This window comes from Bubalus bubalis, chromosome 6 (assembly GCF_019923935.1).
Source record: "Bubalus bubalis isolate 160015118507 breed Murrah chromosome 6, NDDB_SH_1, whole genome shotgun sequence".
In the NCBI taxonomy this organism is placed as follows: Eukaryota; Metazoa; Chordata; class Mammalia; order Artiodactyla; family Bovidae; genus Bubalus; species Bubalus bubalis.
In genome coordinates this window covers 11,282,331-11,297,159 of record NC_059162.1, presented here as the reverse complement: position 1 = coordinate 11,297,159, position 14,829 = coordinate 11,282,331, and the positions used below count along the sequence as shown (strand labels likewise).

Here is a 14,829-nt window from a genome sequence, read left to right as displayed (position 1 = left end):
ATTAAATATTTGAATGAAATAATGAAGCTGTTTCTAATTAAGTGACTCATGAATTAACTGGCTTCTTCAGGGGTTGTCTCACCTTTCTAGTCTTCATTTTAAGCTAGTGGTAGAACTCACTGTATATTACTTCTTAAAAAAACCTTCTATTCATTTAATTGACAAAATTTAGTGAAAGATAGACTGAGTTTTTAAAAAATAAATTAAAAATCTATTTTAAAAATCCCTGGATTAAAAAATCCAACATATGGAGGCTGAACAACACGCTGCTGAATAACCAACAAATCACAGAAGAAATCAAAAAAGAAATCAAAATTTGCATAGAAATGAATGAAAATGAAAACACAACAACCCAAAACCTGTGGGACACGGTAAAAGCAGTCCTAAGGGGAAAGTTCATAGCAATACAGGCACACCTCAAGAAACAAGAAAAAAGTCAAATAAATAACCTAGCTCTACACTTAAAGCAACTAGAAAAGGAAGAAATGAAGAACCCCAGGGTTAGTAGAAGGAAAGAAATCTTAAAAATTAGGGCAGAAATAAATGCAAAAGAAACAAAAGAGACCATAGCAAAAATCAACAAAACCAAAAGCTGGTTCGTTGAAAGGATAAATAAAATTGACAAACCATTAGCCAGACTCATCAAGAAACAAAGGGAGAAAAATTAAATCAATAAAATTAGAAAGGAAAATGGAGAGATCACAACAGACAACACAGAAATACAAAGGATCATAAGAGACTACTATCAACAATTATATGCCAATAAAATGGACAACGAGGAAGAAATGGACAAATTCTTAGAAAAGTACAACTTTCCAAAACTCGACCAGGAAGAAATAGAAAATCTTAACAGACCCATCACAAGCACGGAAATTGAAACTGTAATAAAAAATCTTCCGGCAAACAAAAGGCCAGGTCCAGAAGGCTTCACAGCTGAATTCTACCAAAAATTTAGAGAAGAGCTAACACCTATCCTACTTAAACTCTTACAGAAATTTGCAGAGGATGGTAAACTTCCAAACTCATTCTATGAGGCCACCATCACACTAATACCAAAACCTGACAAAGATCCCACAAAAAAAGAAAACTACAGGCCAATATCACTGATGAACATAGATGCAAAAATCCTTAACAAAATTCTAGCAATCAGAATCCAACAACACATTAAAAAGATCATACACCATGACCAAGTGGGCTTTATCCCAGGGATGCAAGGATTCTTCAATATCCACAAATCAATCAATGTAATACACCACATTAACAAATTGAAAAATAAAAACCATATGATTATCTCAATAGATGCAGAGAAAGCCTGACAAAATTCAACATCCATTTATGATCAAAACTCTCCAGAAAGCAGGAATAGAAGGAACATACCTCAACATAATAAAGCTATATATGACAAACCCACAGCAAACATTATCCTCAATGGTGAAAAACTGAAAGCATTTCCTCTAAAGTCAGGAACAAGACAAGGGTGCCCACTTTCACCATTATTATTCAACATAGTTTTGGAAGTTTTGGCCACAGCAATCAGAACAGAAAAAGAAATAAAAGGAATCCAAATTGGAAAAGAAGAAGTAAAGCGCTCACTGTTTGCAGATGACATGATCCTCTACATAGAAAACCCTAAAGACTCCACCAGAAAATTACTAGAACTGATCAATGACTATACTAAAGTTGCAGGATATAAAATCAACACACAGAAATCCCTTGCATTCCTATACACTAATAATGAGAAAACAGAAAGAGAAATTAAGGAAACAATTCCATTCACCATTGCAACGGAAAGAATAAAATACTTAGGAATATATCTACCTAAAGAAACGAAAGACCTATATATAGAAAACTATAAAACACTGGTGAAAGAAATCAAAGAGGACACTAACAGATGGAGAAATATACCATGTTCATGGATTGGAAGAATCAATATAGTGAAAATGAGTATACTACCCAAAGCAATCTATAGATTCAATGCAATCCCTATCAAGCTACCAACAGCATTCTTCACAGAGCTAGAACAAATAATTTCACAATTTGTATGGAAAAACAAAAAACCTCGAATAGCCAAAGCGATCTTGAGAAAGAAGAATGGAACTGGAGGAATCAACCTACCTGGCTTCAGGCTCTACTACAAAGCCACAGTTATCAAGACAGTATGGTACTGGCACAAAGACAGAAATATAGATCAATGGAACAAAATAGAAAGCCCAGAGATAAATCCACACACATATGGACACCTTATCTTTGACAAAGGAGGCAAGAATATACAATGGATTAAAGACAATCTCTTTAACAAGTGGTGCACGGAACTCTGGTCAACCACTTGTAAAAGAATGAAACTAGAACACTTTCTAACACCATGCACAAAAATAAACTCAAAATGGATTAAAGATCTCAACGTAAGACCAGAAACTATAAAACTCCTAGAGGAGAACATAGGCAAAACACTCTCCGACATACATCACAGCAGGATCCTCTATGACCCACCTCCCAGAATGTTGGAAATAAAAGCAAAAATAAACAAATGGGACCTAATAAACCTTAAAAGCTTCTGCACATCAAAGGAAACTATTAGCAAGGTGAAAAGACAGCCTTCAGAATGGGAGAAAATAATAGCAAATGAAGCAACTGACAAACAACTAATCTCGAGAATATACAAGCAACTCCTACAGCTCAACTCCAGAAAAATAAACTCCAATCAAAAAATGGGCCAAAGAACTAAATAGACATTTCTCCAAAGAAGACATACAGATGGCTAACAAACACATGAAAAGATGCTCAACATCACTCATTATCAGAGAAATGCAAATCAAAACCACTATGAGGTACCATTTCACACCAGTCAAAATGGCTGCGATCCAAAAGTCTACAAGTAATAAATGCTGGAGAGGGTGTGGAGAAAAGGGAACCCTCTTCCACTGTTGGTGGGAATGCTAACTAGTACAGCCACTATGGAGAACAGTGTGGAGATTTCTTAAAAAACTGGAAATAGACCTGCCTTATGATCCAGCAATCCCACTGCTGGACATACACACTGAGGAAACCAGAAGGGAAAGAGACACGTGTACCCCAATGTTCATCGCAGCACTGTTTATAATAGCCAGGACATGGAAGCAACCTAGATGTCCATCAGCAGATGAATGGATAAGAAAGCTGTGGTACATATACACAGTGGAGTATTATTCAGCCATTAAAAAGAATACATTTGAATCGGTTCTAATGAGGTGGATGAAACTGGAGCCTATTATACAGAGTGAAGTAAGCCAGAAAGAAAAACACCAATACAGTATACTAACACATATATATGGAATTTAGAAAGATGGTAACAATAACCCTGTGTACGAGACAGCAAAAGAGACACTGATGTATAAAACAGTCTTATGGACTCTGTGGGAGAGGGAGAGGGTGGGAAGATTTGGGAGAATGGCATTGAAACATGTAAAATATCATGTATGAAACGAGTTGCCAGTCCAGGTTCGATGCACGATACTGGATACTTGGGGCTGGTGCACTGGGATGACTCAGAGGGATGGAATGGGGAGGGAGGAGGGAGGAGAGTTCAGGATGGGGAACACATGTATACCTGTGGTGGATTCATTTTGATATTTGGCAAAACTAATACAGTTATGTAAATTTTAAAAATAAAATAAAATTAAAAAAAAAATCCCTGGATTTTAAAGAGTTCTCAAAGGTACAGACATTGTCCAGTTCCTAATACATGTCTGATGCTTAGTAAGCACCTAAAACTCTGTTGAGTTAGGGAAGAGTGATATGTCCATTTTATTTATATGCCATAATAAATGTACAACATTAATGCAGAGGAAAATGAGAAAGCAGCAAAGGACCTGGTTGACTATATACTATTATGGCAAGATTTATTAATAAAAGTACAATTACTTTTTTTTAATTATCTGAGAATTTAAAAAACAAAACAAACAAGGAAAAAACTTTGTAGCTACTCTTGTGAATTAAGAACTGATTAAAAAAGAAAAATATGTGTTTTTTATCATAATTATTTATAGTCATTCCTTGGTGCTTGGGCTTCCTAGGTGGCACAGTGATAAAGAATCTTCCTGCCAAAGCAGGAGAGGCAAGAGATGTAGGTTCGATGCCTGTGTCAGGAAGATCCCCTGGAAGAGGAAATGGCAACTCACTCCAACATTCTTGCCTGGGAAATTCCATGTCCGGCAGCTATAGTCCATGGGGTACCAAAGAGTTGGACACAACTGAGCAGCTAACACTATTCCTTGGTGCAAAAAAAAAAAAAAAAAAAAAAATTGTAGTTAGAGCTCTGAATACTCAAAGTAAAAATGGAATTTTAAGTTTGCTCTTTATTGTCTCCTGTTCTAGGAAAAAAAAAATAGTGATACTGAAAAAAAATTGATAGAAATTACACCTTGAATTGAATGAGAAAAAGTACAGAGCTTATATACTATAATGTGTCTGACTCTGGAGAAATATTCAAGATAAACATGTATTCAGCTTTAGTAAGAAAAAATAGAGTAATTTTTAAATGAATAAGTTAAAGTTTTCCGGGGGAATATTTTCCCTCATATTTTATAATAGTTTCTGAAAATTATACATTTTCTATTTCCTCTTTTAAGTTATAATTTTTTGAGGCAGATAATCTGATTTTGTGCTTCTATGGAGACTCACTCCAGTACTCTTGCCTGGAAAATTCCATGGACTGAGGAGCCTGGTAGGCTACAGTCAATGGGGTCACAAAGAGTCGAACACGACTGAGCGACTTCACTTTCCTTCTTTTCCATGCAGTCTTTTATGAATAATAATCATACAATTTATGCTTTCTTTTTAAATATAGGAACAGTTTTAGTCAAATGTGATGAACAGTTCTGCCATTTTAAAGGATATTGATGATTTTATTGAAAAAAAATCATAATTAACTTGACTGCTACTTCTTTGTTCCCTTTCTATTATCCCTCTCTGGTAAAAACTTGGCTATACTGAGTACACATTTATAACCTAAACAAAACAAAATAAAGTGTGCTGTGTTCATTTGCTTCAATCATGTCTGACTCTTCATGACCCCATGGACTGTAGCCCACCAGTCTCCTCTGTCCATGGGATTTTCCTGGCAAGAATACTGGAGTGGGTTGCCATTTCCTACTGTAGGGGATCTTCCCAACTCATGGATGGAATGCATGTCTCCTGTGTCTCCTGCATTGCAGGCAGATTCTTAAGTGTAGCAAAATAAAGTAAAACTGACTTCTAGGAATGACAAAATAAGAAATTTTGTGAGAAGCATAATGATCTTTCTCTAGAAACTTAGAAAAACATATTTCATTTGAAAAAAATTAAAAACCTAGAACTAAAAATTACTTCAAAAACTTCTGGAAGAATGCAATACAAAGTTATATAAATATATCAAGTATTAATGTATTAGGCTGAAAATTTAAAAAAAGCACAAATCTCAATAACTTCCACAAATAGCAGTTAATTTTTATCATTTAATTTTTAAAAAGTGGGTATAGGTATTTGACTGAGAAGCTAGCACACACACATAATAATATAGAGAAAAGTCTTCCCTGGTGGCTCAGATGGTGAAGAATCTGCCTGCAATGCAGGAACCTGGATTTGATCCCTGGGTTTGGGAAGTTTCCCTTGAGAAGAGAATGGCAACCCACTCCAGTATTCTTGCCTGGAGAATTCTATGGACATAGGAACCTGGCGGACTACTGTCTGTGGAATTGCAAAGAGTTGGACATGGCTGAGCGACTAACACACACATATATTAGCTGATGTAGGTTCAAATTCTCAATCATACTAACAAAAACTCATGATTTTTGTGTATTTCTGTATCTTCAGACTCCATATATTGACCTTTCTTCTTTATGTTTATTACCTTACAAAGAGCTGGTGGACCTCCAGGCATTATATCCAAGTTCAACATAAAGAAAGAGGAAGCCCCAGTGCCAGCTACATTTCTTTTAAAATGAAAGCCTCCAAGGCAGAATTCCACCTACATTTTATTTGATAATGGGGTATATGATCACTCCTAACTGCCAGAAGAAGTAATAAATCTAATACCTGGCAAAGAGACATGGATTCATTGTTTGAGTTCAGCATGTTTTCAGCTGAAAAAAAATCAAGTTTAAAAATAAACTATCTACACTAATTATTGCACTGTAGGAATCTCACTCTGTAGAAAAAAATAAATCAGAAGGGTCATCTTCACTTCAAGAAAGAATGTAACATGACAAGAGTCATACAAAGAGGATATTGAAACATGTATAATATCATGTATGAAACGAGTCGCCAGTCCAGGTTCGATGCACAATACTGGATGCTTGGGGCTGGTGCACTGGGATGACCCAGAGGGCTGGAATGGGGAGGGAGGAGGGAGGAGGGTTCAGGATGGGGAACACATGTATACCTGTAGCGGATTCATTTCAATATTTGGCAAAACCAATACAATATTGTAAAGTTTAAAAATAAAATAAAATAAAGAAAAGAAAGTTATAAAAAAAAAAACAAAGAGGATATTATCAGTTGACATTCTCTAGCTCTTCTCTTTAAATATGCAGACAAATATGTATGAGTATCTAGACAAAATCGAAGACCAAAATAATTGAGGAGAAAAAATGTTCTATGTGTAATATCCTAACACAGAGTTGTCATACGTTCTGATCATTTGAAAAGGAGTGTGAATTTCAACCTAATGACAGGTGTGACTCAACCTAATGACAGCTTGGCATAATTTTAAATTAGATAATTGGAAATGCTAAACTTATTACCATCTACACATAATTACACAAGGATGTTTGCAGTTTTGCTTTCCACTTATATCCTAGAGAACAAAGTCAATCTGCCAATCTCCATTTGAATGAGTGAATGTGAGGCATGGTTAGTATTTAGAACAGGCACATCTGTTAGAAAGCATATAATCAAATTGTTAATGAAAATAAACATGAGGGCTTAGCATTTATCTTTTCCAATTTTTATTTTTGAGAAATAACTGACATATATCAGGGGTTTAATATTAACTGAGTGCTCACTGTGAGCTATTCATAAGCCAGACCTTCTTAGGCTTTACCAAACAATCAAACTCACACACTACAAAAGGTCACATTTGGAAACAATTTTACTTGGAGAACTGTAGGATAAAAACACAGCATGGCAGCATGACAGATTGAGGGATTTCTCTTATGTGGAAGGAGTGCTGAAAGCAGACAAGGGGCTAATCTGGAGGCAAACTCATAGCACAGGTGTGAGGACCTGCAATTCACACAAAGGGGTGCTTGAGCCAGCTTGACTTCGACTTCTTAAGGTGCACAAGAGCCATTATCTCTTATAACAGTTTCCTGGGCAGCCAGAGTTTCCTGTAAAAGACATGCCAAGTTATAAAAATTGTTGCTGTTCAGTCACTCAGTCATGTCCAACTCTTTGCAACCCCATGGACTGCAGCACGCGAGGTTTCCCTGTACTTCACCATCTCCCAGAACTTGCCCAAACTCATGTTCATTGAGTCAGTGATGCCATCCAATCATCTCATCCTCTGTCATCCCTTTCTCCTCCTGTCTTCAATCTTTCTCAGCAACATGAAGCTATGACCACTGGATATTTATAATACTTTCATATTCTCCCAGTCCAGAAGACTTTTACTAATCAAGATATTTGTCTCATGAGCAATGTTTCTTAGCAATATTTAATAAGCTCCCAACAGACTAGAACTATAAGGTAAACCCAAAGCGAATCATTTCACAATATATATAGTCAATATAGTGTTAGTTGCTCAGTCGTGTCCAACTCTTTGTGACCCCATGGTTTGTCCATGGATTTTTCCAGGCAAAAATAATGGAGTGAGTAGCCATTCTCTTCTCCAGTGGATTTCCTGACCCAGGGATAGAACCTGTGTCTCTTGCATTGCAGGCAGATTCTTTACTATCTGAGCCATCAGGGAAACTCTTCATAATATGTATATGCATATCAAATCATCACACTGCACTCTTTAAATATCTTATAATTTTATTTTTTTTCAACTCTATTATCAATAAAGCTGGAGAAGAAAGAAAATAATCCAAGGTAAAATTTATCTACAAAGAGAAAAGATTTTGTGATCCTACTGTCACATACAATTAATTTAATATTCACAACATGTGTATGAGGTAGATGCATAACTTGCATTATGAGGGACATGTTAAGGGTTAAAACCAGAATTATATCAAATTTCTTGTCTCTAGGGGTGGAATCCTTAACCATAAAATTATGCTTTCCCTAACTGTATGAAACAAAAAGATAATGTACTGAATGTAGGTAAATTAAGCCAATTTCAAGGATGTTTTTTAATTCTTATGTATTTTTTTTTAATTTTTAATTTGGTCCAGCTTATCTATTGTTTTATTGCTCCTTCTTTTGGTGTCATATGTAAAAATCCATTGTCCATGCCCAAAGTCAAAGATTTGCTCCTATTTTTTTTTTTTTTCACTATGCCATATTTCCCAACAAGGGATCTAACCCACAACCCCTGCACTGGCAGCCCAGGGTCTTAAATACTGGACTACAGGGGAAGTCCCTCAAGGATGTTCTTTAAAAGGCTATCCAGGTTCGATGCATATCCAGGTTCGACAATACTGGATGCTTGGGGCTGGTGGACTGGGACGACCCAGAGGGATGATATGGGGAGGGAGGAGGGAGGAAGGTTCAGGATGGGGAACACATGTATACCTGTGGCGGATTCATTTTGATATTTGGCAAAACTAATACAATATTGTAAAGTTTAAAAATAAAATAAAATTAACAAAACAAAACAAAAAAAGGCTATTCAGAAACTTAATGACAGTAAAGCAGCTTATACTTTTAAATGTCAGATTTATTATGTTGGAGTTATGTTATTTTAGATGTTAGAAAATTAAACTAATTATTGATCAGTTTTTTTTTTTTTAATGGACAATTATCTTATTTCCCAAAGCCCAGTTCAGAATAAGCAAATGTCCACTGAGAGACAGTTTCTGTTTATGAGTATCTGTTCAATAGCATTTTTTGTTCTTTTACATATCCCACTCACAGAAACATTGACTTCAGTTCTAATGTGTAGAAATTAGCTTGGAACTGGAATTACTTTCTAAGTAATTCAAGCTAATTTCCAAAAGTAAAGAGAACTTAGAAGAATGTCTATCATTCTGATTTTGAACCTGAAGCATACCACTCACTGCAGAGATGTCTCTTGTTCCCCACTCTTGCCTCTTTATTAAGACATTTTCTGTTCCTGTAGTCATTTGCCCCCAGTGGCAAAATGTAAAATATTTGGCAGCTGGTATAACTCAGGCAGCAGCTAGTTGAAACAGAAGTTGGCCATAGTGCTGGAGAAGATTCAAAGGTGAAGGTACATGAAAGTTCTCTAATGTTTGATCTCCTAACCAACACTCATGAGGTCAATAAGCTGTGTATTACTTTTCAGTTAACATGAAGGAGATGCAGATGACTATTTAGCCATATTAATTGTTGCACACATGGCTGAATACTAGTGCTGCATTTTCTTCCTCCTTTGACTTGCAGTGGGTATAAGACTTGTAGAGATAAGGAGTACGCATTAGGTGACATTAGTTTCAGTTTGGGGGGTTTAATTATACTTCTGTGATTCTCACAGAATTAGGAACTGAGAATTTAAGTCCTTGAAACTGCTACAACAATTTCTACATCATTTTGTCTTGACATATGCATCAGCAAGTCCCTTTTATTACCTATTTTCTCACTTGCAAAATAATAGCCTTGGTGTAGAGTAAAGAATCTCAAACTGGCTGTGAAATAAGACTTCTTAAGAAGTTGAAAATTATGCATGTCAGGGTTGCAAACAAGGCATGTGTGCTAAGTCACTTCAGTTGTGTTCAGCTCTTTGCAACCCCACGGACTGTAGCACACCAGGCTCATGTGGCCATTGGATTTTCAAGGCAAGAACACTGGAGTGGGTTGCCATGCTCTCCTCCAGGGGATCTTACCCATGCAGGGATCAAACCCATGTCTCTTATGTCTCCTGCATTGGCAGGTGGGTTCTTTACCCACTAGGCAAACAATGCATACTCTATCAGATTTTCCATAGATTTTTCTGGGAATATGCATTTTAACACCCCCCAGAGATTCTATAACCATTTCAATCTTAGTTTGGAAACTCTTCTATACGATCAATGATTCACAATTTTTTGTTTGTATCAAGAAGTTTCCTGACACTATTTAAAGAAGCAGGGTGCTAACTGATATTTTGGTCCTGTTAAGTCTATTTTATGATTTTTTGATATGTCACTATTAGGATACTGTTCCTTTTTTGTCAGGTTTTAGTGTCCATCAATCTGGGATATCCCTGGAACAGGGGCACCTACCCAGCACTGTCTTTCTGAGGGCATCCTTTACTTCCTTGTTCCTCAGGCAGTAAATGGCTGGATTGAGAAATGGTACAATGACAGTATAGAGCACAGAGATGACCTTGTTGTGGTTGAAGGTGTACATGGCCCGGGGCCGTGCATAGGTAAAGAGAGTGGAGGAGTAGTAGATAACAACCACTGCCAGGTGAGAGGCACACGTGGAAAAGGCTTTGTGACGTCCCTGGGCAGTAGGAATCCTCAGGATAGTGGCAATTATGGCAGCATATGATGAAACCACAGCCATTAGAGGGAGCAGAATCATCACCAGGGCCAAGAGGAAGTCTACTAGTTCTGCTTGTTCCTTGTTAGAGCAGGTGAGGTTAAGTAGTGGAGAGATATCACAGAAAAAGTGGTTGATGATATTGGATCCACAGTATGACAATCTGGAAATGAAAAGAAGCTTCATCATGGAGCTGAAGAAGCCACTACCCCAAGAAGAAGCAGCAAGGCGAGTGGCCATACTGAAGGGCATGAGACTAGGATAACGGAGAGGTTCACAGATGGCTAGGTAGCGGTCATAGGCCATGACTGCCAACAGGACACATTCGGTGCAAGCTAAGGCAATGAAGAAATAGAGTTGGGTCATACAACCTACATAGGAGACTTTATGCTCCTGGGTAAGAAATGCCCCCAAGAGTCGGGGAACAGTGACATTGATATACCATAGCTCCAGGAAGGAGAGATGGCCAAGGAAAAAGAACATTGGGCGATGAAGGCTTGGAGTGAGCCAGATGGTGGAAACAATGAGTGCATTCTCCAACAATGTCAACAAAAAAATTACAAGGAAGAGTGCAAAAAGGAGCAGCTGAAGGGGTGGGGAGGTAGGGAAGTCCACCAAAACAAACCCTACTGTGTGGTCTCCACTCAAATTTCTCATGATCTCTGTCCACTTGATTGCCTGAAAAAGTAACAGGAAGAGCAAGATGTTGAAAGACAAATAGATCAAACTGCTGACATCCCCAGATTACAACCTTTTGAAGATACTCAACAGTATATTATCAATTATTTTGTTCCATTTTGTACATCATTTTGTTCCATCCCTTTCCTGTATCACCTCCCACCTCCAGGGAAAAACTCTTAGACTTGAGGATTGTTACTCAATAGCTTAGCAGTTATAACAACACTGGGTATTTGATAAATGTTTGCTGAGTGGTTTCAAAACAAGTCTTAGTATTTCAGTATTTATTTTCTTATTTATGATATGTTCTTTTTTTACTTTCCACAAACTTCTAACCCTCATAGAATCTTTACTCAGTACTTTTTTTATGGAATGGATAAAAGAAAGAATGATAGAAAGATGGAGCTTTAGGGCTTATCTCTCAAGGGAAATTGAACTAAGAAGTAGCTCAGGGACATTACTTGAGCTATAGTTCAAGGCAGTATTGGAGAAGGGTGGTTGGTTTGGGAACTGTTTTTTCACAGTTGGAGAATTAATTCAGTATAAAAGAGAAAATGGAATTCTGTACCAGAAAAAAGAGTAATTTTTTTCATTCATTTTGCAAGTTTTTTAGGTACATTTTCTGTGCTAGAATTATATTTCTCATCCCCAGGTGATGGGTTAAAAATAGACCACAAAAAGCTATCCATGTTCTAATTCCTGGAACCTGTAAACGTGACATCTATGAGAAAGTCTTTGCAGATGTGCTTAAATTAAAGATATTGGCATAGGAGATTATCCTGGATCATCCCGATAAAACTTATATGCAATTTCAAGTGTCCTTATAACAGAAAGGCAGAGGGAAAGTTGAAATAGATGCACAAAGGAGAAGGCAATATGAAGATGGAAAATAGAGAGTTGAAGATTCCAACCTTCAACCTTGACAACTGCAGTGATGTGGCCATGAAACAAAGAATGCCAGCAGTGCCAGAGACAAAGGAGGTAAAGAATAGATTTTTGCTAGTGTCTTGTGGGAAGTATGTCCCTGCCAATATATTGAATTTGGCCACGTGGCATTGATTTCAGAATTCTCACCTCCAGAACTGTAAGAGCATAAATTTCTATTGTTTTAACCCAGCTAATTTGTGGTAATTTGTACAACAGTCACAGAAAACAGATATAGCTCATAAGGCGTGAAAGTGAAAAAGGCATTCCTATGCCTCCTAGTCATCCATCTGTGCTTTTGCAACCTCCTATCAATATTCCCAGTGACCTGGAATTCGAGATTGGATCACGTTAGATGTCATCAAGCATTTTCATTTTTGGTGTAACTTAAGCACTTGTAAAGGCAAAGGAGAAAAGGAATGGTATATCACATCTGAATACAGAATTTCAAAGAGTAGCAAGGAGATATAACAAAGCCTTCCTAAGTGATCAATGTGAAGAAATAGAAGAAAACGATACAATGGGAGAGAGTAGAGATCCCTCCAAGAAAATTAGAGATACCAAGGGAATATTTCATGAAAAGATGGGTACAATAAAGAACAGAAAATGTATGGACCTAACAGAGGCAGAATATATTAAGAAGAGGTGGCAGGAATACACAAAAGAACTATACATAAAAGGTCATCATGATCCAGATAACCATGATGGTGTAATCACTCACCTAGAGGCAGACATCCTGTAAATGTCTGGAGTGTGAAGTCAAGTGGGTCTTATGAAGCTTCACTACAAACAAAGCTAGTGGAGGTGATGGAATTTCAGCTGAGCTATTTCAAATCCTAAAAGATGATCCTGTGAAAGTGCTGCACTCAATATTCCAGAAAATTTGGAAAAAACAGCAGTGGCCACAGGACTGGAAAAGGTCAGTTTTCATACCAATCCAAAAGAAAGGCAATGCAAAAAATGTTCAAATTACCACAGAATTGCACTCATCTCACATGCTAGAAAAGTAATGTTCAACATTCTCCAAGCAAACCTTCAACAGTACGTGCACCGAGAACTTCCAGGTGTTCAAACTGGATTTAGAAAAGGCAGAGGAACCAGAGATTAAATTGCTAACATCCATTGGATCATAGAAAAACAAGAGTTCCAGAAAAACGTATACTTCTGCCTATTGATTATCCCAAAACCTTTGACTGTGTGGATCACAACAAACTGGAAAATTCATGAAGAGATCAGAATACCAGACCACCTTACCTGCCTCCTGATAAATCTGTATGTAAGTCAAGGAACAACAGTTAGAACTGGACATGGAATAACAGACTGGTTCCAAATTGGAAAAGGAGTACTTCAAGGTTGAATATTGTCACCTTGTTTATTTTACTTATATGCAAAGTAAATCATATGAAATGCCAGGCTGGGTGAAGCACAAGCTGGAATCAAGATTGCCAAGAGAGATATCAGTAACTTCAGATATGCAGATGATGCCACCCTTATGGCAGAAAGTGAAGAAGAACTATAGAGCCTCTTAATAAAAGTGAAAGAGAAGAGTGAAAAAGTTGGCTTAAAATTCAACATTCAGAAAACTAATATCATGGCATCCAGTCCCATCACTTCATGGCAAATAGATTGGGAAATAGTGGAAACAGTAACAGACTTTATTTTTCTGGGCTCCAAAATCACTGCAGATGGTGACTGCAGCCATGAAATTAAAAGAATCTTACTTCATGAAAGGAAAGTTATGACCAACTTAGCATATTAAAAAGCAGAGACATTACTTTGCCAACAAAGGTCCATCTAGTCAAGGCTTTGGTTTTTCCAGTAGTCTTGTATGAATTCGTGAGAGTTGGACTGTAAAGAAAGCTGAGTGCAGAAGAATAGGTGCTTTTGAACTGTGGTGTTGGAGAAGACTCTTGAGAGTCCCTTGGACTGCAAGGAGATCCAACCAGTCCATTCTAAAGGAAATCAGTCCTGAATATTCATTGGAAGGACTGATACTGAATCTGAAACTCCAATACTTTGACCACCTGATGTGAACAGTGGACTTATTGGAAAAGACCCTGATGCTGGGAAAGATTGAGGGTGGCAGGAGAAGGGGACAACAGAGCATGAGATGGTTGGATGGCATCGCTGACTCAATGGACATGAGTTTGAGTAAATTCTGGGAGTTGGTGATGGACAGGGAGGCCTGGCATGCTGCAGTCAATGAGGTCTCAAAGGGTTGGACACGACTGAGTGACTTAAGTGAACTGAATATATTTTTAAATTGCAAGGCTTTTGATTTCTCTATCTACTTACATTTTTTTAGTTTGTTCATTTCCTGTACCCTTGAAACTGTAAAAAGATTTTCTTCTGTATGTTGTTATATAATTTCACAAATCAATAAAAATATAATGTTTTTAAAGTAATACTTAAAAGCATATTGAAATATTAATAATAATTTGAATTGTAATTTTTTTCAGTTGTGGTATACATTCATGAAGAGTACTTATTACCATAATTAGAAAGAGTTCAGCATCAAATCCAGTCTTACTTTTTATTTTGGAGATATAAACACTGAGAAAACTAATTTACACAATTAAATGACATTCATATGCCATAGCTCAGGGAATGAAATTTGTTTCATTATAG

General features: G+C 37.0%; 1 protein-coding gene across 1 annotated transcript; it reads right to left on the bottom strand.

Annotated features, from left to right (window-relative positions):
* Nucleotides 1-10,302: 10,302 nt before the first annotated feature.
* LOC102414573 (olfactory receptor 6P1) lies at nt 10,303-11,256 on the bottom strand. The gene has a single exon (XM_006060344.4). It carries the CDS (start codon nt 11,254-11,256, stop codon nt 10,303-10,305), a length of 954 nt encoding a protein of 317 aa, XP_006060406.4.
* Between the last annotated feature and the right edge of the window lie 3,573 nt (nt 11,257-14,829).

Coding starts and splice junctions, on each gene's coding strand:
- LOC102414573 (XM_006060344.4), bottom strand. CDS start 11,256: ATGAGAAATTTGAGTGGAGACCACACAGTAGGGTTTGTTTTGGTGGAC.